General features: G+C 46.8%; 6 protein-coding genes across 7 annotated transcripts; 2 read left to right on the forward strand and 4 right to left on the reverse strand.

Annotated features, from left to right (window-relative positions):
- Positions 1–190: 190 nt before the first annotated feature.
- H257_08124 (hypothetical protein) lies at positions 191–7389 on the reverse strand. The gene is made up of 6 exons (XM_009833912.1): positions 6403–7389; positions 5197–5561; positions 4402–4858; positions 2535–3239; positions 1904–2153; positions 191–820 (listed from the first exon to the last, which is right to left on the reverse strand). The coding sequence occupies exons 1-6, from the start codon at positions 7351–7353 to the stop codon at positions 291–293; spliced, it is 3258 nt and encodes a 1085-aa protein (XP_009832214.1). The 5' UTR covers positions 7354–7389; the 3' UTR covers positions 191–290.
- Positions 7390–7476: 87 nt separating this feature from the next.
- On the reverse strand, positions 7477–10364 carry H257_08125. 2 transcript variants are annotated; one of them, XM_009833914.1, is made up of 5 exons: positions 9888–10364; positions 9706–9831; positions 9270–9635; positions 8169–8291; positions 7477–8093 (listed from the first exon to the last, which is right to left on the reverse strand). In XM_009833914.1, the coding sequence occupies exons 1-5, from the start codon at positions 10339–10341 to the stop codon at positions 7657–7659; spliced, it is 1506 nt and encodes a 501-aa protein (XP_009832216.1). In that variant the 5' UTR covers positions 10342–10364; the 3' UTR covers positions 7477–7656. The 2 variants fall into 2 exon arrangements, with proteins under 2 accessions (XP_009832216.1, XP_009832215.1); XM_009833913.1 differs by having other exon boundaries at positions 7477–8291.
- A 3090-nt stretch (positions 10365–13454) lies between these two features.
- Positions 13455–14089, reverse strand: H257_08126 (hypothetical protein). The gene has a single exon (XM_009833915.1). It carries the CDS (start codon positions 14008–14010, stop codon positions 13624–13626), a length of 387 nt encoding a protein of 128 aa, XP_009832217.1. The 5' UTR covers positions 14011–14089; the 3' UTR covers positions 13455–13623.
- A 1433-nt stretch (positions 14090–15522) lies between these two features.
- Positions 15523–16384, forward strand: H257_08127 (hypothetical protein). The gene has a single exon (XM_009833916.1). It carries the CDS (start codon positions 15535–15537, stop codon positions 16129–16131), a length of 597 nt encoding a protein of 198 aa, XP_009832218.1. The 5' UTR covers positions 15523–15534; the 3' UTR covers positions 16132–16384.
- H257_08128 (hypothetical protein) lies at positions 16204–16829 on the reverse strand (the record flags this gene model as incomplete). The annotated part of the gene is made up of 4 exons (XM_009833917.1): positions 16204–16365; positions 16417–16496; positions 16560–16635; positions 16728–16829. 4 exons carry the CDS (start codon positions 16827–16829, stop codon positions 16204–16206), a joined length of 420 nt encoding a protein of 139 aa, XP_009832219.1.
- A 2574-nt stretch (positions 16830–19403) lies between these two features.
- H257_08129 (hypothetical protein) lies at positions 19404–21016 on the forward strand (the record flags this gene model as incomplete). The annotated part of the gene is made up of 7 exons (XM_009833918.1): positions 19404–19412; positions 19463–19557; positions 19610–19766; positions 19862–19988; positions 20618–20657; positions 20724–20826; positions 20882–21016. The coding sequence occupies 7 exons, from the start codon at positions 19404–19406 to the stop codon at positions 21014–21016; spliced, it is 666 nt and encodes a 221-aa protein (XP_009832220.1).
- Between the last annotated feature and the right edge of the window lie 3146 nt (positions 21017–24162).

Below are 24162 nucleotides of genomic sequence, written 5' to 3' on the forward strand. Positions count from 1 at the left end.
GTACAGTTAATGTTGTATCTATCCCGTTCACATCGACATAAATGTATACAGTTCAGTTTGTTACTACTACGTAGTACTAGTATTAGTTAACAATTCCTCCATTCCTTGCAACTTAACTACTCGTTGGCGGATGACCCTTTATCTTTGGGGGTACCTATCGTCCGTATGTACTTCATGTTACAGTCAGTTCCCCATCCAAACCAAACCAACACCACTCTTGTTGCATATACTAGTAGTAGTACTAGTAGTATTTATTGTAGTACTAATCTAGGTCACACGCTATATTTCCACTAGGAATCTCGAAGGGCCACGGACGTGACCATGTCTTGAATCGTCGACACGGGCGGGCGGTACATGGGCGGCAGAAGTTTCCGCTGCAGTGCATTGAACGAGTATCGCTTGTGTCCGACGTTCTTATGCGCCACATCCAATCGCACGCCAAACTCGCGCATGAGGTTAGCCAGCACCAGCACATCCTTATCACTCTTGTCGTCGTCGTCGTTTTCTGTTTGCAGCATCTGGTCCAACGACGAGGCCCAAGCCGCCTGTTCCCAGGTCACACTCATAGCCGTTCGATCTTTGCCGCTTTTGCAGCACGTGACCCGCGCCCCGCCCAATGCCCGAACGACCCGGGCCGCCAAGTGCAATATGTGGGTGTTTTTACTGGCGCCGTTCTCGTGGGTCACGGCGGCCCGCAGCTGGTCCAGGTCAGTGTCCACAGAAATGACGTGGCTCGCCTTGGTAGCAGCTTGGTGGTACTCATGTAACGCAATCAAGTTGGTCGTGTTGATTTGAGATTGCGTCGACACTACGCCGCCGCCTACTGTGTACAAGAGTGGTGGTACGATATGAGAAATGAAATAGAATATAATTATTACTATTGTGGATTTGGTGCAAATATTTCCAGACCCCGTCCAATATCGCTCGTGGCGAATTTCAATTGGCTCAAATAGACAGGACAAGTCGTGCATTCAACCAATCAGAATTACTCCAGCGTGATCCCATCTCGATTCGACAAACCACGCGCATGTGTGGGGGGGGTACTTTATACCGAATTCATTCACACAATATTGTCCAAAACTCCTGTTCAATAGCGAGCTGTTGGCCGTCGTCGAATCCAGTATCCTGGCCAATCAAATTACACGTTGGAGATATTGGAACCAATCAACGATCATCAAAGTGGGTTGGCCCAACCAAAAAAGTACAGCTTTAGAAATTTGTATACAACACTACTTTCTATGTAGTGCATACATGGAAGAAGCTTCACATCGATTCTCGAATCAATTGATTGGACCAAATTTCAGCCAAAAGGACAAGTGAATATTTTTTCACATAGACTTCCCAATTAATTCTGCACAAAGTGCAGCCAACCAATCAGCGACAAGCAGCATTTTCAGATGGACGACCAATCGGAACGTTTTGTGATCGGTTTGTTGGGGCGACGTTATGATGGATTCGATGGATCATGGGGCCCGGAAACATTTATACCAAGTCAGTATTATATATATATATATATATATATATATAGGATTCTGAAAAGGAATAATATATATATAGGATTCTGAAAAGGAATAATATATATACATAGGATTCTGGAAAGGAAAAATATATATATATAGGATTCTGGAAAGGAATAATATATATAGGATTCTGGAAAGGAATAATATATATAGGATTCTGAAAAGGAATAATACATATGTATATGATTCTGAAAAGGAATAATACATATGTATAGGATCCTGAAAAGGAATAATATATATATAGGATTCTGGAAAGGAATAATATATATAGGATTCTGAAAAGGAATAATATATATGTATAGGATTCTGAAAAGGAATAATATCGATATATATATATATATATATATATACAGTGTATTATACATAATGAGTTGGAGGCATACCGCCAAGATGGGCCGACATGTTGGCGAGGCTTTGCATTTCGTTGATGCCTTGGGTAAACAATACACACACAATCGGAATCGGATCTCCTCCCCCCACATCCAGCCCGTCCACGGGCACTTGGACGATTTTCCCACAGACTGCCACGTCATCAGTATTAGATGGTACCAATTGAAACTGGAATTGCTGGCACGCCAAGATGCCAACTTGGGCGTCGTGGAGCATATGCAACTCTTTGCCCTGCGAACTCACCTACAACCAACCGTTCAAAAGTGAACAACCAAAGAATATATATTTTAACAAAACGAGTCATATTCAGTAAATTTAAAAAAGTAAATTTAAAAATAGACGTGGTTCGCTCGTCCAAATCAGAGTCATAAAATATTAGCTTGACAACTAGCTCCACACAGTTTTGCATTCATGTTTCAACCAAATGTTGTTGTTTTCGACATTAATATTTCATGCATACGGCAAAAACAAACATATTCACATATGTATATAAATGACCCAGCCGCCCCACCCCCCCACAATATGTATATATATTGAGGGGGGGTGATTTGAATATATTTATATATATTGAAATCACAACCTACGCTAGACACACAGCCATCAAACACACACATAATCACGTACCAAACTCTCCCATCCACACAAAAATCCCACACGTTGCCACAGCGCGAGCCGGTCCGCCCACACCACTGGCCCTTGCTGCATCGTCATGACAATTGCCGACTGGAACGCGGCAGTGAGCGCCGTTAAAGCCTGCGCCACCACCATAGTCTTGCGGAGTTGATGCGTTGCTTCGAGTTGGAGGGCTCGGGCCCACAGACTTGTGAGGGGGGAAGGCGCTGTCTGGTGGTGATTATCCCCAAGGGATGTGGCGGATTTGAAGGCCGATGGAACGGGGGGTAAGTTGCGCTTGGCGGACGAGTAGAGCGAGTTGAGGCGGGATGCCATCGCCCGCGGCGCGACGTCGGGGGGCAGTGACGTGGCAGGAGACGCTTCCACTGATTCATCGTACCCGTTGGACAAGCCCGAGACCCCAAAGGATGCCCGATCGGCGGCAGACATGGACGCATGAAGTGCCACACAGTCTTCGGCTAGGTCCGTGAGAAGGTCATTCAATTGGACCAAGTCCGTGTCTAGGCCTAGCGCGTGGGCTGCTGGTATACCGCATGACACTGTCGACAGGGTCGAACAAGTACAAGGGGAAGTAGACCAGTGGTGGAGCCAGCTCACGTGCAAATTTGTGGGTATGTGTTGAAGTGAGCTCGACTTTTTATCATGGCTTGATTTGAACCGGGTCGATTTGGCCTCCGTCACCCATTGCTGAGAGATCTACATTGAAAACATATAAGAGCCAATCCGAGGATCCACACACACACAATGATTTAGCCAATAGCGATTGGATATTCGAAAGTCGAGGCTTCGAGTACGACAGGGTGGGGATATATAGATAGTCCAGTCCTAAACAACAAACTACAGACGACGACCGAATTATCATGTAGCGCAAATTTCACGATATGATTGGATAGATAGCGTAGTTCGAAATTCGAAATATATTATAAAAATTCACCCATAGAATTCAAGTATTTCGTGATGTGCAGCTGATTGGCTGAAAAAAGTGTGTGACACTCAAAACTTCCATGAGCGTTAAATTCCCTCGTCGTCTGTATACCATATATATATATACAGAGTACAGTTGCCAGACCATCGTATTCTGGTGTAAATATATTATTTTCTAAACTGGAGCGACATACAACCAAATAATACATGTACACGAAAATCGCAAGTAAAAGTATGTAGCCAAGCAGACAGATTGCAGGAAACAACCATCACCTATACATCTACTTCGTGTGAGTTCTAAATAGTGTGATTTCAATCGCCGCAGGATACACCGTTTTACATACAAACTTCAGTACAAAGAAAACACAAATCGATCGATCCGTTTTGCGAGTCAGCACACAAGTCGACAATATTTTGAGTACAAGGACAACACACACACACACCAAACCCCAACAATTATTTTAGGGTGGGTCTGTATCACACCCCAATTATTGCCCAAATAATATTTCGAAAATATATTTGGTTCAATATATAATTCGAAGAATTTGGTTGTCATCTATTGTTAACTGTCTGAATCAGCCTGAATTCGAACGAAACTCAGTAGTTGCCAACTTTCAGAATAAAAAGAAGTCGCTTGAACCTCTTTTTTAATATTTGGCAAAGAAAAAACGCGATATTTGGCAAAATATTGAATTCTCGACATTTTAAATCCAGACAGATCATTTCTCAAAAACTTATATTATTCATTCTAGGAAAAGCAGCCATATCAGGAGCAATTTTTTGCCGATTTCTTAGAAATTGCAAAATATCCGAAGATGTTGGCTTGTTTTGACATCCAGACGCACCCTTAAAAGTAAAAGCCACCTCAAACGAGCGAAAATCACTCTGTCGCAGAATACATACCCAAATACAGTACTAGTACACCACCACGTACCGCGATAAGGTTGTCCAAAGTCGCCTTGTGCTCGATCAAGGCTGCGATATGCTTGTCTATAAATGTCGTGGACGGTACCAGCATCGGGAGCAACGCTAATGGACTCGAAGCCTGGAGCCACGGCAGCCTCTCGGCCATCACGACCGGCGGCGGCGGCGGCGGATTTGCATGTATGGGACTCGCTCGAGTCAATGCTAGATGGACGTCCACTTCGCCAACACAAGTGCCGCCATCGTCGCACCGACACAAACCGTCGGGGTCGTCCCCCCGTTGGTGGAGCCGCACCCAGTCTTGGAACAAGTAGTAGGTGGTACTAGTACTACTACCCCCCTCGACTACTACCTGGCGCAGCTGCGCTAACGGCAGCCTCGCCACGCCCAGCGACACATGAGATTTTCGACTGGATTTTGCACTCGTTCCTTTGGCTGGGTCGACTAACACGTGGCAGTCTAGAAACCTATATATATATATATTGTCAAGTCGATGAAATTGTGGAGTGGGGGGAGGCAGATAATCGATATACGACCAATCAAAACACGAATCAAGTAGCCAATCAAATCCATCGAAATCGAGTGTGACTTCAATTCGTGTGACGATCGTTCCATACAAAAAAAGGCAACAATCATACAAAGAAATCGATTGATCGATTGTGTCAGCATCAAAGTCCAAATTTAGTGTAACACAGCAATCCTATTCCATCGATCCATGGAGGTGGCAACTCTCCAATCAAAACTCCAATATATATATATATATATATTTGTCAAAAATTCATTGTTTTTTTCGTGTTCTTCTTACCCTTGCATCGAGTCATTCCTAGGTCGATAGAATTCAAACACTGAGTCGTCCACGATGCGGCTACGGAGTTTCACCGAGGGTAGATCTGGGCGCCACCGGGGCTCGGGGTTGTTGAGGATGGTGTTAGTTCGCCCGATGGTCGAGGGGTTCATCATGGGCGGGTCACACCACTGCAGTTCGCAATACGCGTGAATGTTTTCATTGGTACTATTCGTTCGGAGCTTGGAAATTGCTGATGATTTGACTGATTTGGCCAATGCAAACATGCTCGTGCGGAGCGTCGCGGTGACCGAGTCGGACGACGTTAATGGGGGCGGCGCATTGCCTAGGTGCAGCCCTCGTGCACGGTGCACGGCTACTTGCACCTATATATATATATATCGTGTGTATCTTTAAAACAGGGCAAGCAAAGAACGTGCAGCCACACTAATGTACAGGAAATAAGTAGTGGTAATCCGATTGCACGAAAGCATCGGCGCAAATAATAAATCAACAACGAACTATTCATGTGGAATTGAAAATTTATGATATGATGACGGGTATCACCGGTGGACACGGGATTTTGACATATATATATATATATATATATTCACAGGACAAACAATATATAAATCGATCGCGATGGAATGAAAACCAAATTAGCACCACAAAAATCCATTTCTTTTTTTGGCTGAGGGTGCGTGTGCTAACATTTCAAAAAAATAATATTCCATTTTCTGCCAAAATAGGATAAACGAAAAACGCCATTTTGTAATATGGCGTTTTGGACCACACGTCAAGGAGTAAATCCCACTTGATATTATTGGATATTCGGTTTAACACTATCCAAGCAAATTTGTCGAATTCGGCCTCAAAATGGCATTTTGGGCGTGAATATTTTAATATTTCAGGTTGCCAAAGATAATACAACAAGACAAGGACATATATGTATCGATGCCTATTTTGGGGGATGGATGAAATCGCCAACTAATTGAACAAAGGAGTATGATTGGCTATAAAGAATGATAGTTGCAATATGATTGGTTAAAAAGATTGATTGTAGTATTGCAGTCACACAAAGATACCTCTTCAACTTTGTTTTATATGAAATGTTGAAGGTCCGGCGGTTGGTAGGCGGTTCATTCAACCAACCGCCGGAGGACATTTGAAGTAGAACACATAATACCACATATTCGATAGGGATAGATACAAGAGTGAATGTTGTACCGCATCGCAGCCATGCGCCAAGCCGGATGCGACATCGTCAAACAAACATTCAGCGAGCGCGGCGCGAGCCCGCACAGCTTGCCACGCCATGATTTGATGCGTGATATCGTCCCTGGATTGGGCCAAGAGTTGCTGTGGCAGTGTCGCACAAAGCCACGATTCGGCCACGCGTTCGTCAAAAAACGTTGTCGCAGATTGGTGTTGCTGGGGCCATCGATACAGGGTGCGGTGGGTTTGTACGAACGGCGCCATGGTGGCTGCCGACACGACATGCGGCCACACTAGTTCCAACATGTTCGTGGGCTGGAGAGGCTCAGGTCGTACGGCGGAGTGATCGGCTTCATCGACGCTAGTGCCATCGGTGGCTGAGGACTGTCCGCCCTGGAGCTGCTGGATAAAGGGAAGGCTGAGCTGGCCAGATTGAGCGGCGGCGTCGAAAAGCAAACGGAGAGGTACCAACCCCGTGGTCGCCAGCTCCACGGTGGCCTGCTTGGCTCGAAAATCGACCTGGGTAGACAACAATTGGAACTCCACCGTGTCAGACGGCGACAGGTCGGCGGCAGGCAGTACAATGCCCACGACAAAGCGCGGGGACGATGACTTTTGTAGGGTTTCTGTGCGGAACGTGAGCGGCACATTCCCATCGGAGCCGCGGTGTGCAGTCACCTGGCAGTAGATTGAGCCATCCCATAGAGGGGACGAGGACGAGTCCTTGCGCATCATGGTCTTGGCCAGCGCATACCCTCGTTGCATCGTTTGATGGGTGAGGTTGACGATGCTAGAGTTGGCACCGTCGGGGACGTCCAAGGTCAAGTTGGTGCACGAGACAAAGAACGACAGATCCAAGGACTTTGTAGCAGCCACGGGGCATGAGATCGGTTCGTCCATGGGGACCTCGCTCGGAGAAGGAGAGCCGGCATCGATGGCGGCCGAGTCCAGGATGCAAGTCATGCAGAAGAAAACGTCCTTGCTCGGCAGGGAAGTACGTTATCAGACTAACACGGAAAAAGAGCCGGCCCAATACCATGTGTCCGCTGTTTAGTGACCCGAGACATAAGTACGTTAAACATACAAGGGTACGTGTTAAACAGGTTAAACAATGCTTGTAGCCTCGCAAGTACGACGTTGTATCAGGTGTAGACTGAAAGCCCGGGTCACTCGAAAACGTCTTCTTCCATGTTGATCGTATTACAGTAATATGCAACGCAATTGTTCGATGAACGACAAGGTGGCAGCGTAGTGCAGTCGTCGCTTCTAGTGACCCCCGCTGCTCCAGGGCTTGACTACTGCTTGGCCAATGCAGTCCATCAAGTCGTGTAGCTGAGTAGTGTCGTGGCTGAGGACAGCATCCACCCATGGTTGATCGAGGAGCCAACGACCCGTCGCCGTCGACTCGGAAGACACAGCGACCCAGAGCCCAATTCGTTGCTTTTGGCACCAAGGCACATGCGATGCGAGCATCGCTTCGTTGTACTCGACGAGCACGTGAATCGCAACGTAAATGCCGGCCACCGCCACCAGTTGCTGCAGAACTTGGGCAGATCCTCCGACAACTCCCAGTCGTGTGTGATGCGTTTGCCATGTTCGCACTGCATCAATGTTGTCCGGGGATTCCACCAGCAAAGCAGCTGGCAACAGGACGACACAGTCCTTGTCGGAAGGCGGTGGCATATTCGCAACCGATGCGAGTTCTACCATCGACTAGCATAGTCAAAGCCTGCCTTGCTCTGCGTGTCCAAGCGTGTATCATATACATGTGTACATACCCAGAGCTACCATAGCCGCTTGTGGCATAGCTTTGGTCAAGTCTGTGACCACATGGATCAACGTAGACGCAGCGCTCGGTGGAAGCCACGACGGCTGTACTTTCGTGGCAAGTCGAGGCCATTCTAAATACTCCATCAGTCAGGGCTACGATTCAGTTGATGCATGCGATCGTTTGCATCCCCCCAGCAACAAAGTCTGGCTTGAGTTTCTCTCAGTAGTATGAGTATTGGTACGTAAAAGACCAGTAGATGGCCGTTCAACCATGGTGTTATTGTCAAGATATTCGAAATTGGAGTGACAATCGAAAATCGACCAATCAAAACCCAGAACACGAATCAAGTAGCCAATCAAATCCATTCTTCGACCAATGCAACATCGAATTAGTGTGAGACTGGACGACCTGTACACATACAAAAGTCAGGACAAAGAATCGATCGATAGATTTGGCAAAGAATCCGCACAAAAGTCCAAATTTTGGGTATATGGACAATACGTAATTAAATAAGTTTGGTCATCACAAGTGTTTCAGACCATTCTCAGATATCGGGCAATCTACTATTAATATTGGTTTGTTACGCTTGTGTTTATTCAAAACTGGAGAATGAATCGACGACACAAGCAGCAGAATTCAGCCAATCAGGTTACAGGAAATCACCATCAACCTCGAATTAGTATGATACCTAAATTAGTGTGATTCCACTCACACAGGACACCTGTTTTTCCATACAAAAAACCCCAGTACAAACACAAAGAACCGATGGATAGATGTGGCGATGCAGCGCGCTCAAACAAACCTCCAACATTTGGGGAAATAAACCATACTAACGTTACTGTATATAAACGCAAATGTACATATTGTCTAATCGATTCGAAACTGGAGCCGTCAGTGCAGTCGAATGCCTTAAGAGAATGGATTAAAGAACGCCTAAGCCAATAAAACCACACCCTGTTGAATTTCTGCCAATCCAAACGCTTGATTCGGCCCACATATATACTCATCTTTGTATAGTGTGTGTACAAGCTTAATAATGAGATCAAATGGATTCTATTTAGTGAAACGACTCAAAAGTCCAAATTTGGGTGAAATGCACAATACGTACTGGAGATAAGGGTTGGCGAGTGTGGGTGGCACGCTAAGAGCCGAAAGTCGCAGCGGCGTTCCAGGTAGGTCAACTGATGGAGCCGATTCAAACTCACAACAAGGGGCCATCCATCCACACAGGCGTCCAACGTGCCTAGAATGCCGTCGCGCGCGCACGCCATGACCATCGTGGCCGCCAACTCGGCCAGGGTACGTGGCAGCACGAGAGACAAGGACGGGTCTATGTAGGCCATGGCGGCGCAAATCGCGTAGCCGCCCCAGTCTGAAATGGACGCCACGACCAAGTGATCGGACGGCGTGACTGCTGCGATGACGTCGCCGTGTGGAATGTGCTGTTTGGTCAATGTGGCCACGCCGCCTAAGCCTGTGAAAATTGATATGGAGCTGAGTCGGGGCAACTTCAATATGTACATATATCGGTCGTACGAACGTACCGAGCTCGTTGCCACCGTCACCAATGGCCAAGGTGCGAACCCCGAGTTGTTGGGCACGGTCGAAGAACGCGTCCAAGTGCGCCACGTCACGTGAAATGTCCCTCGCACGCATCGTGTAGTAGCGACCTGCGTACGTACGCGTACTTGAGTTCGTTTTCAAGGAACGAGGAGACGAATCGTACCGTCCGCTGCCTCGCCGGGTCGTTCGATGGCGATCCAGTACTGAATGAGCGCCGCCATGGCCTCGAGCTGCGGTGGCGCCACTGGACCTGGCGGAAACGTGTGCAATTGCAGATTTTTGTCGGCTTGACACGAGTAGTTGTTCCTCCAGTGGTCGATGCAAGCTTGGAACACACTGGCATTGACATCGTCTGTGAGGATATGCACCACGCAGCCCCGAGTGTGCAGCATGTGAACCAGAGCAAACGTGCCGGCAATGCCGTCGGTTTCAGTAGGCGGCGTCGCATGTTGGACACAGGGAAACCCTGTCAGAATGGCCACGTGAGAGCCCGGCGGGAGATGCAGGAGGCCGGTGGCAGCTGCTTCCAGAGCTACCACATCTCGATGCGGATTGAGAAGGTGGCGGATGCCGCGACCACCCACATCATCTTGGACTATGGCGAGTATGCGCTGCATGACATGGGTTGACAGATTTCGACGGATGACATTTTGTTTGAAAGGGGAAAGCAACCGGTATCCGGAAAAATTCACACTTTGGGGCGGATTTCAACAAATCTGATCAAAATTGAGGACCTGTCTGGTAACCGGAAATATTGCAATATTCAGGCCCAAAACGCCATTTTGGGGCCGAATTCAACAAATCTGATCAAAATGCTTGCAGAGTTTTACCCAAATCCAATAATTCCACGTGGGATTTACTTGTTGACAGTGAAGAGGCCCAAAACGCCACCTTATAAAACGGACCTTTTACCTCCATTTTGAAAAATGATATTTTAGTTGATCCCATTTTGCGAGAAAGTGGAAAATTGTTTTTGAAATGTCTTGCTTGAAGAGTTCAATAATTCCACGTGGGATTTACCGTACGCCATTCGTTGAAGAGGTCCAAAACGCCATATTGTAACGTTATGTCAACAAATAAGGTGATTCATGTAATTCCCGGCCAGCTTGGCCTACTTTCTGAGTGCCATAACTCGTCACCCATTCATCCAATGAGGCTGCGAAAACATGCATTTTGAAGATCGTGACGAGCTTTATAACTTTATGCAGGTCCTATCATTTGTATCGCATGGTCAATTTGCTCGTCGAATTTCTAAAATTGAATTTCTAAAATTGAAATTTCCCTGTGTGAATTTAATTCCCGGCCAGTAAGTCACTTGAATAATGTATTCCTGATTTGGGTGACAAAATCCTCAGAACCTCTTAATAATGATATGTATAAATTAATCAAGTAATTAAATTTAGAAGTGCAACTAATATAAAAACTGTATTACATGTTGAACAAACAGAATATTAAATCTTGCAAGTATGTGATACAAGAGTACGTAATTTTGTCCTATCATCGTCCATGGATGATTGTGATTGGCCATTTGCTGGCTGGGAATTACATGAATCACCTTACTGCAAGTACATCATGGATGTAAAGCTATCTTCATTGACGAGAGGCTACGAATACCGTGTCCAGATACCGACTTCGTATACCTACTGTATAACCTATAATAGTACTAGTAGTAACTACTATTAAAAACGTTAGTAGGACTGTTCCTCCGCCAGCCTGGAGGAACAGTACAGTAAGTAGTATGTATGGCAGTACTGTAACGGCCCTGTTGAATTATTTCAAGTATAACTTGATGTTTGTTTGGGCATAACCCATAATGGCCACAAAGGTCCGACCAATTAGAGCATTTCCACAGTAAATTGGCCAATCAGTAAATCTGTGTGCTGATTTACTGCAAATTTACTGAAATATTTTCGCCCCGCACCAGTATCCGATTCAGCACTTTGCTGACTAGCAAATATTCCAGAAGTCACACAGATTTGATGGACATGTAACGTTACTGGATTTGCTGGAGTCATATCCGGATAATACGGCCGGATAAAGGGACATGCTTGGGTGATCGCTCATTGACTGCTTTGAAGCTTCGAAGCTCGATCATGTCGTCGAGCAAAGGACGGAACTACCTTCCTGTGGAACAAGAAACGTTGTGCTGCGCAAGGCTGCAAGTGTCGCTTAACTCCATCGTCGGAAACGACCAGAAGTCATCTCTATTTTACGAGAAAGTAGCAGCCATTTACAACGACCAGCATAAATATGTCGGAAGTCCACTGCCTCAACTACAACACTATATTACGGTGTGACTATAGCCCATGTGCACCTGCAAGCTTGCAGTTTTACTGGCGTGATATCATCTAGAAACAAATTTCCCTTTTCTGCGGGGTGTACAAAAAGGCACTGCACAATCCCCCATCTGGAACCAACAACATCGACCACGTGAAGGTATAGTGATCAATGACAATTTGTATTTGACAAGTACATACATTTCAATAGAACGCAATTGAATTGTACAGGGTGCATTCAAGAAAGGTCACGTTCCATCTACAACACTATTGGCTCAATCTAAAGAACGTGCCAATCAAAGTTCACCAAGGCGTACATCGTGTCACTGAGCGAGTCCAACGGAGTCAGTTCTGAATGCTCTGTCGAAAACGTGATCAAGTCGCCCAATCTTGCGTCCATCCGACCATTGGGCATAAAAATGCGAAAGCAAAGAGTCAAGGTACTGTATGCATCGGAATAATATTGAATAGTATTTGATGATATATATTTTGAGTATTATATACAGTAGTAATTTATTCCATTGAAATAGAGGAAAGGGGGATCATCAAAGTCCAAACGGATATGGTGAAGGCAATTGTTGACTGTGAACGCAATGCCATTGTACCTGACAACGGTCAAATCAAAATGTTCACGGGGCGCGTTGCCCACGTTTTGGGGCAGTTCTTCCATGCCCAATGGCAGCAATCAATGCTGCCAAACATTCGAGGCCATCCAACACTCTTGGTGCGAGCAAGGAGAGCCCTCATGCCTGCGGTTGTTGGACTTTGCAGGCATATCGAGCCAAATTCAGCGTGGACGATGAGACAGAAACGCGCAATGTTTCACGCATGATTGATTCGCCGATGCGGTATCTAAATATATATAGTTCGTGAGTTGACACAACACATGTTTTGTATAGGATGGAAAGAATTTTATCGAAACTGAATGCTATGTAGTATTAGTTTATCTAACATCACAAATACATATACCGCTCGTCCAAATTGTCCATTGCGGTACCCGTTGCTAAGTGACGTATTCAAGCGGCTACGCGTTGATACGAAGACAGACCAAGTCTTACCTAGTACATAGTCAGATATTGTAAGAATAATGACCACATACCCATAGCGTCCTTGCGTTGTGTGAAGTACGAGTCATTCGCTTCAACTGTGTTCATAGCATGGAGGAACAAATCATCGGCGCCTGAATAGGTTGTGTGGATACGTGCAGTTGGGCGATAAAAAATCTTGCATGAGTAAGTTGGCATAGAGACTGCGTTGGCGGTCGATGTTCTGCGACTTTCATGGGCGTGAGCCTCCGTGTGTACGAGAAATCACATATTCGAAAACCACTTGGATGGCTGCGTCAATAGAGAGATTTCGCAAACGTGCCGTTGCCAGTGCCAGAGCCACAACCTTTGGGAATTGATAATTGTGCGGCAAACCTCTGAATCATAGTTTTTCTTGCCGCAGAAACGGCCAATTGTACGGAAAGTCGTGCTGTAGCCAGAAACAGCCAAAGTCAAATGGCCAACACGGACAAGCATCGCAACTGGACGCAAGAAGACGGCATTTATCGTAGACGGCAAGAAGGTACAAAATCGATTTCTGGCTCACGTCGACGAGCATCGCAAATTTCATGCAGTGTCAGCACGTCTTTCTGGTGTTGACGAAGAGGAGAAGGAGAAGCATATGCTTCTCGATGACATCGTTACCTTGCTGGACGACCTGAAGACCGATCAGCAAAAGCGCTACGAAAAAGAGAAAGTTGAACAAGGTGGGCTTATCGTACGCCAAATGGCCATGAAGACGATGAAGCGACGAAACGACGTTGATGGCGATGACGCTTAAAAGCGTCCTGCACTTGGGAACCGTCGCAATAGTCTGGCTGCTGCGATTATGGCTGAGAGCGAACGTGAATTGGTTACTCGTGACAAGGTCCTTGACTTCCAGCGCCAAAATTTGAGTCTGAACTTCAGCAGCGTGAGCTCGACCGTGAGGATCTAAAGGCCGAGCGTGAACACCAATTGGCATTGGCCAACATTGAGAGCGTGAAAATGACAAACATCATTAAGGCTCTCTTTGACAGTAAAAAGTAATCATGAATTTGGACATTTCAATTTGTTATATTTCTACTATCTGGCTGAATTATGATGTCAGGTATTCCTTCGGTGTTGGTGGGCACATGCCAAAGTAGGATAAAATGTGGTTTCCGCCGTAGTAGCAGCAATTACAATTGGTCATGAACATGGCCGCAAGTACCACACCTCCAACATTCAATAGCATAATCTTCTGCTGCATTTTGTAGGTAGTAAATCCCCAAAGAGTTTTCATCCGCCCAAAGTTCCACTCAACTCCTTGGCGGACTCGGCTCATGGCTGTGTTAAAACGTTGTTTTGATTCGTCCAAGTTTTCCCCTTGAAGCCAGACACAATCAACTTCCAAATGGCATAAGGAGGGTCCCCGTAAATGTAGTACCCACCGAAAATGTCCGAATTGGCCTCAAAGTACTGTTGCAGCTGACTGATGTGCAGCAACGTCACTTCATGTCGACTGCCCTCCAAGGGCCCAAAGAAGTCGATACAGAGACCATCAGGAGTTGTCAACCCTTGGAATTTTAGGCAAGAATGCGTTTGTGGACTGAGTAGGTCCGCTATTGCAAGTTCAATCCGCCAGTGCCATTGGCAGAGACAGTAATGCGACAAGTTTCAATCTTGGTTCCATCGGGAAATGCCCAGACATTTGAAAGTGGTGACACTTTTGTATGGATGGCGCTGGCATACTGTGCGACTCGGGCACGTATAAACTTGTTGCAGATATGATCTCTCCAGGAGTTGAACACGAACGCCACCATGTGATTGAATATACGGCAAATTTGTTGGCGGGACCGACCTAATGTTGAGAGCATGTCATAGAAGGTAATAGCGGAGGTGCTTTAGCAGAATGGTCATGGCTTCCACACCAGTAACACGTCACGTGATGGTGCAATCACAACATTTGGTACCCCAAGCAAGGACGTGAGCTGTAGAACTCCGGCGACGTCGAAACGAAACGAAAGCACAGCATCAGCATCACGCATATTGATGTCGAAACTGACGGCTGGGATGAATGGTCGTTCCACAGGAATGCCAAGGCCAAACTCCAGAAGAATTGTTGTTATAGCAGGACTTAGCTTCTTCCGCTTTGCCCATTTGTAAACCCGGAGAGCAAGGGTGGACTCTTCTGTACTCATATCAGAAACAATGGAAGAGTAAAGATTGACTGCTTCAACGTACGATCTCAAAATAGCTGCAGCAATGGCAGCCATTTTGCGAAATGACCAAAACAGCATTCCCGTTGCCGTTGCCGGATCGGACTCTGGTTCTATGGCACTGACTACGGCTCGTTTGCGAAATATCTCTAATGATTTTGCTGTTGCTGCCGCTACCACAGTCACTGTCGCTGTCCATCTGTTGATGCTGAATAGAGTGGACTTTCGCGGTGCGAAACAATGATTATTCATAAATACTGGCGAATAAAATGCTGGAGAGCATATCCAAATATCCATGAATAACCAACATGACTCCGACGCCACCGGCATCTGCAGCGTCAAAGCAGACGATCGAAGAGTCGTTCCGCGGTGCATCGACGAGGCCAGCCTATGACACGTACCGGAAACAGTTTGAGTCCTTTCTCCAACCTCACAAAGGAGGCATTGCACTTGAGACCGCCAGTACAGACGACTGTACCGACTTCTTCCACCACTTATACACGAACGGTAAAAAGGCAAGGACGATCGACGTTGCCAAATCCGCATTGGCCGCTCATTTCAACAACACACGCATCAACCCCAACCCGGCGCAAGACGCGAATGCCCGTCGGTACCTCGTTGGCCTACAAAAGTTCAACAAGAAGAAAAACGTCGACGAAGAAAAACAGGCCCACCCACTGACGGTTCAAGAGCTGTCTACTCTCATGAACGGACTCGCCGGGATGCACCCTTTTGTTGGTTCATTGCTCCGACTGTTGCTTGCCGTTGGTTTCCCGGGCTGCTTCCGAATCAGCGAGGTTCTCAACCTCCGCTACAACGACGTTCAACTTGTGTCTGAAGGCAGCGGCCGGTACCTGTCTGTGCGAATCCGGTGGCACAAGAAGGCAAATGTGGAAGAAGACTGAAAAATCTACCATCTCGTCGACGAGACAACGTATCCATGCCTGCGCGTGTGCACATTTCATGAGGAGTACCTGTCAACACTGCGTGCTTCCGGTGCCAATCTGTCCAGCACTACCTTCGTGTTTCCCAACTTCGTCTTTCAGCATGGCGATGTCCCTCATGTGGACTGGCAGCGCCCGCTGGAGCAGAAGGTCTTGCGAAAGGTGCTCAGCGACGTTGTCGAAATGACACCGAACCTACCGATTGGAATATCACTGCACAGTTTGCGTCGCGGTGGTGTCTTTTACCGCGTGTTCGAGTCCACTGAGCGTCGATTCAAATTCCGCGAGTTGATGGCCTGGTGCAGATGGTAGGCCGCGAAGGCGTGCTGCGAATACCTTGTGACGCAAAGAATCAGCAGTGAAATTGACCCTCGCAATTTGATTCGTACGGGGTTGTTGGGTGGTGGCGGCAGCGGCAGATTGGCCTTCTCCCTTGAAGAACTTGGCAAAGCCGTGGCCAAGTGTCTACAAAGCGATGAAGGTAAGCAACAACCAGTGCCCAAGACGACAGAGCAGTTGTGTTTGGATGGGTTCATTGCTCAAAAATCAATTCCTACCGCGCGATCGGGTCGGCAAGCGTGGCAACACTGGCTTTCGTGGCCGACCAGCAGCAGGGTGTTGCTTTGAAGGACTACAACAGCGACATACTCCGACTCCATCGGAAGAAGTACTCAAAGTGAGCGACATTGGGATTGGCATCGACTAGGTACCAGTCGTTTGAGCAGTTCAAATTGGCGTACTCAGGCTTCACAAGCTCGTATGCTCGTCTGTTGAAGGAGGTACGTCGTAGGAAGCAGCTAAATGCGTTGTAAGAACATTTGAGTTTGTGTTTTGGAGCGAAGCGACAAGCCCCACAGGGCCAAAACATTTCCTTTACAATATGTTAACGCTTGTTTTTGAGAGAACTATTGCGAATTGGGGTGTTCTATGTAGTGGAGCGTGTTCACGGTGACGTTAGCGGCATTTTGGTCCAGGTTTGAGGTCCTAGATTGTTCTGGTGTGTGTTTTGTGCACTGACGAAGTTGTCGATGAATTTGTTTTGAACCTTGTTTGAAACGAACATTCCTTCGACCAATCAAATCAATGTCGGATGGTTTTGTCGTATTTCCAAAGTTATCCATACACATCAGTATCCCCATATGTGAATGATATGTACACTAACGACATCAGCATCGACCAATACAATTGTCTGAAATACATTCATCCAATCATATACTCTTCTCGTGTCGGTTATCCAATCCCCATCCACGGTTCGATGTCGGATGCGACATTCTGTACATGTCGATTTACTGGAATACGATGAGATGCTCTTACTCATAGATGCCCATTCTGGATGACGAACCTAACCCAACCTAATCCTACCCTAACCCTAGAATTTATTGGTTGGAAATTAAACTAAGAGTGATATGATTGGCTAGAACAGAAATAGAATTATGTGATTCGCTAAATTAATCTCATACAAATATCAAGTGGGGGCGGAGGTGACCCATTATTCTACCATAAAAATTCCGACGTGAGAGTGGATTCCGACCGCGCTCCGACGACCGGTAAATATCCGTACGCGTAATATGATTGGTCAATTCAGGTTCATTTATCATTTTGCAAATAGCACTGTTAGTATGCTGCCGCTGACCGCCCACTGCACTTCTGGCTACAAGCGCGCTCCTTTCGGCCTCCGATGATGTCTACGACGGCTGAGTGCCCCCATCGCCGCATTATGTATCGCTGATGTTTGCCATCGCCGTTGCCTGCAGCCTCCATTTCCGCTGCCTGCCGCTGTAGTCATCGCCGATCCGGTCCCAATCGTCGTTCTTGTCTTATTCCGTCGTCACATCGATCATGTCGTACAACGGCCGGAGGCTCCGTCCAGTTCGAAATTGTATATAAATTGGCAAGTATCTCGCTTAAATCGAAGTCTTTAACTGATTGCTTGTATGTTGTGACACTGGAGTCAATGTAATTTGTCGTAGAGTATTGTAGATGTGACTGCAGAGTTGCGTCCGACCGATCAATTGCAAGATACTAGTAGTAGTCAAACAATTTAATCCGGATAAGCTTTGATTCTGGCCAATCCCAGGCATTTTTCGAAAGACAGGCATGCCAAATACTGGAGGCGGAGATGTCACAAGACGCCGGGTGCAGTGCCCTTTCCTCTCGTCACATGGCGTGCGCTTCTGTAGCCGCTTTGCTGTTACTATCGTTGACACAAGAGAGTTGATGACATGGTGGACTCTTGTGGTGGCCACATCGACATGGTTGAAGACTTGGTGGGGCAGATGGGTCTGCGTTGGGGAGGACCAGTCGAGTGCCATATCAACTGATACGCACCAAGGTACGAACATCTTGTAGCGAATAGGGCATGAACTAAAACTACTTTTGAATACTCGATAGCCAACTGCTCCTGAACGCTTGATGTTTGTCTTTGCGCCGACCCCGTGGTCAACCTGACAATCGAGCCACTGGGTCGGTGATGAATATGTTAAGTTTCGTGTTTTGTATGTATAACTACCCCTGTACATCAATGACTAACCATATCCTCACTAACGTTAGTCAACAGCAGCCTCGACCATGCCGCTCGTGTTTGCGCCGACCCCGTGGTCAACCTGACAATCGAACCACTGGGTCGGTGCAGGATATGCTAAGGTTCGTATATATTTGTATCAACCACTGTATATACTTGAATATTTATTCTCTTGACTAGTCTACACCTGCGTCGACCGTGCCGCTGGTGTTTACGCCGACCCCGTGGTCAACCTGACAATCGAACCAATGGGTCGGTGCTAGATATGCTTTGCATCAACCACTGTATATCATTGACTAATTATTCTCTTGACTAGTCAGCAGCAGCGTAGACCATGCCGATCGTGTTTGCGCCGACCTCGTGGTCACTGGTTGTACTCAGCCTCGTTTGAGCTTGCATGTATAAATAGTACTGTATATCCTTGACTCACTACTATCTTGGTAGTGCTAAGGCTCATATTTGTTCCTGTGTTGTGTGGTGGTCCAGCCATGAATTATGACTATTCAAACATGTTAACGGTAGTGTATGTGTAGTGTATATGTGAATGTTTGCGTTGGGCGTTGTAATTTTGTACTATAGCTAGAATGCTACAAACCGAGTGCCCCGCTCGCGTTGTTGGCGTGTTTAACCCTGTGCTGCAACAACTGTGTCCATGTGGGGTTGACGGCGGTGCTGTCCGGCCATGGACTGTAGCTATCCAATCATGTGAAAGATGTCAGCGGTACTCTTGATGTATGTATGTGAGTGTTAGTTAATCTTGCTGTAATATAGGAGCAGCGCTGCCAACCGAGGCCCACCTACTACCGCTGCTGGATTTCGTCACGCGTGAACAGCGTGTCCCATCCCCGTCAGCTACAGTGCCCCGCGTATCACTGGTCAATTGACTCACGGTAATTCCGAGCATGCAATAAATATTAGCAAGTCATTCTTTACGCTCATCGCGAGCACCAGCCACCACCACAACGACCACAGCCACGTCCGAGCCATCCTCGACGACTGCCGCTCCCACCACCGCGTCCAAGCTAACCACCACACTGACCCCTCATCCGACTGCACGCACCAGCCTCCGCTATGTGTAGCGCCATGAAGGGATGTTGATATGCACTTTTATCTTGTAGTGCCATGTTTGAGAACTACACATTCTGGTCGGGGTGTAGGGTCAACGATCAGACCACATTGGTCGGGAGCATGAAATTTGACAATGAGCACATCGGTCTCCCCTTTCTTGAGAGTAGCGCGTACTTGCACTCGACGGACCCTTATGATGTCGACGCACCGCGCTCCACAAGCAACGCAGGTACCTTTGCTGCGAGAATGTGACCATCAGCAAGAACGGTGTCACGGTAGGTCGCTGCTCCCTCGACCATGTCGAGGTTATCGACAAAAAAAAATATGTAGGCAATGCAGCGCCGCATCGTGGACTTCCACTCGTACTAACACTCCCAGAGGCAGGTGTTCTTGCGTTTGCGGCGCTTTGCTGGCTTTTCTTCCTTAGACTCACGGCAGCAGTGATCTGGTAGGTCGAGACTCGCCGAAGACGTTTTCAAGCCAACCTGCCCCTCGGCGTCTCGAAGACGTTCGGACATTGTTTTGTGTGGTCAATGAACTGGTCGATCACAGCTGCCTAGTGCTCGATCATTCGGAGGCACTTTGAGCTCGGACCGCTCTGATGTGTTGTGTTAGTTGTTTGAACTTGTGCCAAGTGGATAGACCAAGACGCCATCTCATAAGGTCAACGCCGGACACTGCCATGGCTTGGTCAACTCACAAATCTGGCTTCATTAATTGGAAGAGGAGTAATGCCTTCATTAGGTAAACACACAGAACATCCACAACCTGAGGAATAACATTGAGCAGAGTGTTGGATAGCCCTGTACAACCACTGAACAAGTGGAATTTGGCCATGTGGCGTGGAAATATGACAAGTCGAGCGGAGTCACTTTCGCGTCCGCATCGTGACCGCCAAGTAACTTCGCAATTTTTTTTATCTCCGTGGGTGTGTTGAAGATGTACGTGAAGAACTTGTTCGTAGAGGACATGTTCCAGTTCCCGCGATCCGCTATACAGTGCGGGAAAATCCCGGCATTTCAATTGACGTGCTGAGCTCCATCACGCCGGAACGAGTGCGACGTCAAGTTGGTCGTAACATTGGCTCCAGGTAAGATACGGCTAAGGACACAGTCGACATAGGCGGTGATGCTGAATTTTTCCTCGTGCCAGTGTGGGCTCAACGCTGTCACCTTGCTCGTCTTCCGCCACGGCTTTGTCAAGCAGACTACGTCCCGAAGTGATGGCCGCCAATACAGTCGACGAGTGGGCCATTGATGGCAAAGTCACACGCTGTAGGTTGCAGAAGATGCGACAGCAATGCCAAACTGAGAACACACTGAAGTACCAAGGAGGCGCTAAAGCAGTGATTGGACACGTTACAGTGCTGTCGTCGGGTTAAAGCGTCAGACCTTGCTCTTCGATGATTTCATTCGTAGAAATCGCACGAAAAATCCGTTCTCCCCACAGCGAAATACTCTGCTCTTCGAGCGTCGCCAAGTCGGATACCCGTCCAAACAAGTACCACAATAGCGACAGGAGCGTGGCATCTTGATAGTCCGACCCGACACTGGCGGTGCTGTAGAGACTTTTTCTTGCATGCTGGCGCTTGTGTTACGATTCGTCCTCGAGACCGCATGCCGCTGTACTTCTGTGCGTCCCTTTGCAAGTAAGGTGCTGTCCACTAATTGGGTGCATTGGGGGAGCGTGAGAAAAACCACTGCTTTGTCTGGCGGAATTACTGGTCGACTGTGTATCGTGCATACGGCTTTCCATCTTTGCCATTTAACCCGGCCAAGAATGCCAAAGCGGTCCATCAGCGCAATCAGTATCACGCATGTTGTGTCACTGCGTATCTCTTTGTCGGCTACCGATAAAACGTTGGTATAATAACTTCAATGAAATGCGTTCTATGGTTTGACCAGATAATTATCATAAATTAATTTCTAGGGTTGGATGTAATTGGAGTAGAATTTGGGTCCCTGCTGCCGCACGTCGGCGCCGCGGCGTAAAATGGGAATCTATTTTGCCCGGCTACGAATCACACTACCAGAAATCATTAATTTTAGCTATTCCATATCTTTTGGCGTCCCTGGCATTCCATCAAAAGTAGTTGGAAACAAATGTAAATCCAAATCACCCCTTGTTCGTGTCACCTGTGTGGTCGTCGGGTTTGTTGCCTCTACTTGTGGCCGAAATACAACATTGTAATCTGCCCTGTCCTGCTTGTGGCAAGGCTGCGTCTGGCATCCCCCCATATTATGATGTACCAACAACTGCACAATGATGTACTGGTGCGTTGTTTCCACCCTTGGCGCGATTCTCACTAACCTGGTTGATTGATTTGCTGACATCCCTCGCCAATTTACCAACGCCATTGACACTAGTCAATTAGTGGCACCCCAGCCCCACTCACCATGGATGGATTACGGGGGTCACTACAGGTAACCGCATTGGAATTGGATCACAGTAGTACTTGCATATTTTTATACTTGGTCAAAAAATATTAAAGAGATTCAGTCAATTGCATTTTAGCCAATAAGTGATCGACAAAATAGCGAAGTGCCATTCGTCAGATTCGACGACACCACCTGACACGCATGATTCAAAATTCAAAAATAGCAAGCAATGAAATGCCGATGAGTATCACATGACATTCACCTTCAAATTTTCTCACGATGCAACTAGAACGTGTGGTCAAACGGTTCTACCGACGCTACAATGTCCGCAGCATTCGGATGTACCTCCGACGCTTTGAGAGTTTGCCATTCAAGTCTATATGTCGTAAAGAATGGCTGTATGAAGAAAGGGTTCACACAGCAGCAGCAAAGCGTTTGAAACTGATTCAGAGGGTCATCAAAGTTTTGGGGTATGGTTAGTAGCTCAATGATTGGAAGTGCGTTTGAAAAAGCCTTGCCAAATGTAGATCAGGTGTAACTAACAGTAAGTAATGTAGGTATTCGTTGGTGTCTGTGTGCTCCCTGGGAGAGTTGTATGCGACGCGGTTTTTAGTAATATCAATTAGATACAATTTGGCCAATCAAGACTGTTAATTGTGTACTGTATTGCATTTTAATAAATCACGTTTTGGCTATTATGTACGACCCCCACGACAACGTCACTATTTAAGTCCCTGGTTGATCTCGTTATCTCTACGAGCATTCATCGCCCTATCTAAAGTGTGAATGGTCGCCCGAAAAGTGTACGACATGTGGAACAATATTTGGAGCGGTAACATTATCACTAACACTCCACAGCTACGAAGATTACGCTCGAGATTGACACCAATAGGGACCGAACCAACCACTCCAAAGTCAAGAAAGTCATTCATCAATCATGATTTTTTCGAACTTATCTGAACAAGGAATTGCCGCCATAAACCTGCCTGACCGGAACAAGCTGTTCGAAGATTCATACGGCTCGTTGTGCGAACAGCTGTTCGACGAACACGATCCAACGCCCCTCAGTCGCCGTAGAGCAACAGAATGGAGCTACCACACCATATACGTTGCCATAAGAAAACAATACATGCATATTTTACTCTGGCCATGACTACATGATATCATCACTTACCTTTGTTCATGAATGGTTGAGAGAGGGTAGTCGAGCACTGAAGACTGTGTAGTATATGCACGTGATGGGTTTGAAGTAGCAATGGATGAAGTGCAAACGCACCTGCGACCGCAGCGACTATCAGGAGACTTGACATGTTGGTGGCGCAGACGTTGAGCGACCTAGCTATTCTAGATTGGCATAATGTGGTCATGTCCAGATGTGAGTTAAATACGTACACTGTACATTGGCGCACGAGGGATGTGGCCATAGTCATGTTGATTCAAATCGTCAGTGAGGCAGGTATTCGAGCGGAGACTCGAGCACTTGGGTGAATTAGGGTTCTGTGGAAATTCTATTAAGTGTTTAGTACTACTGTTTCATACGCCACCCAAAACCCAAAGCCCCTCCTACCATCTTTGCAAAATCGCCATCGATCCATTGTCCTATCAGTTCTTAAACCCAGGTAACTGACCCTGAATCACCCTGTCCAATGTTCTAAAGTCCGGTTAAATATATCACCCAAACCTGACGTTATTGACAAGAATAAGTCACCAACACTCATTTCACACCAACTAATTTCCAAAAACCTGATCCCTAACCTTCATTACCCCCGCTCATAAAAACCACCATGAATTTCCCAAAACACCTGACTCTAAACCTCTTTCACCGCGGAATACGACGTTATATCGCAAACTTCCCCCTTTACCCCAAGGTAAACCCTAAAACGATGCTATGTGCGTAATCCTTTCTCATAATATTCCGCAAAAATGGGCCATGCCATTCATTACCAAAAGGCTTCTACCAAATAAAAGGTAAGAGCATCTGCACTGGTACCAGTAAATTTGACCCCCATTATCCGGATAACTTGT

The sequence above is a fragment of the Aphanomyces astaci genome (genome assembly GCF_000520075.1).
Source record: "Aphanomyces astaci strain APO3 unplaced genomic scaffold supercont1.17, whole genome shotgun sequence".
NCBI classification, from domain to species: domain Eukaryota; phylum Oomycota; class Saprolegniomycetes; order Saprolegniales; family Verrucalvaceae; genus Aphanomyces; species Aphanomyces astaci.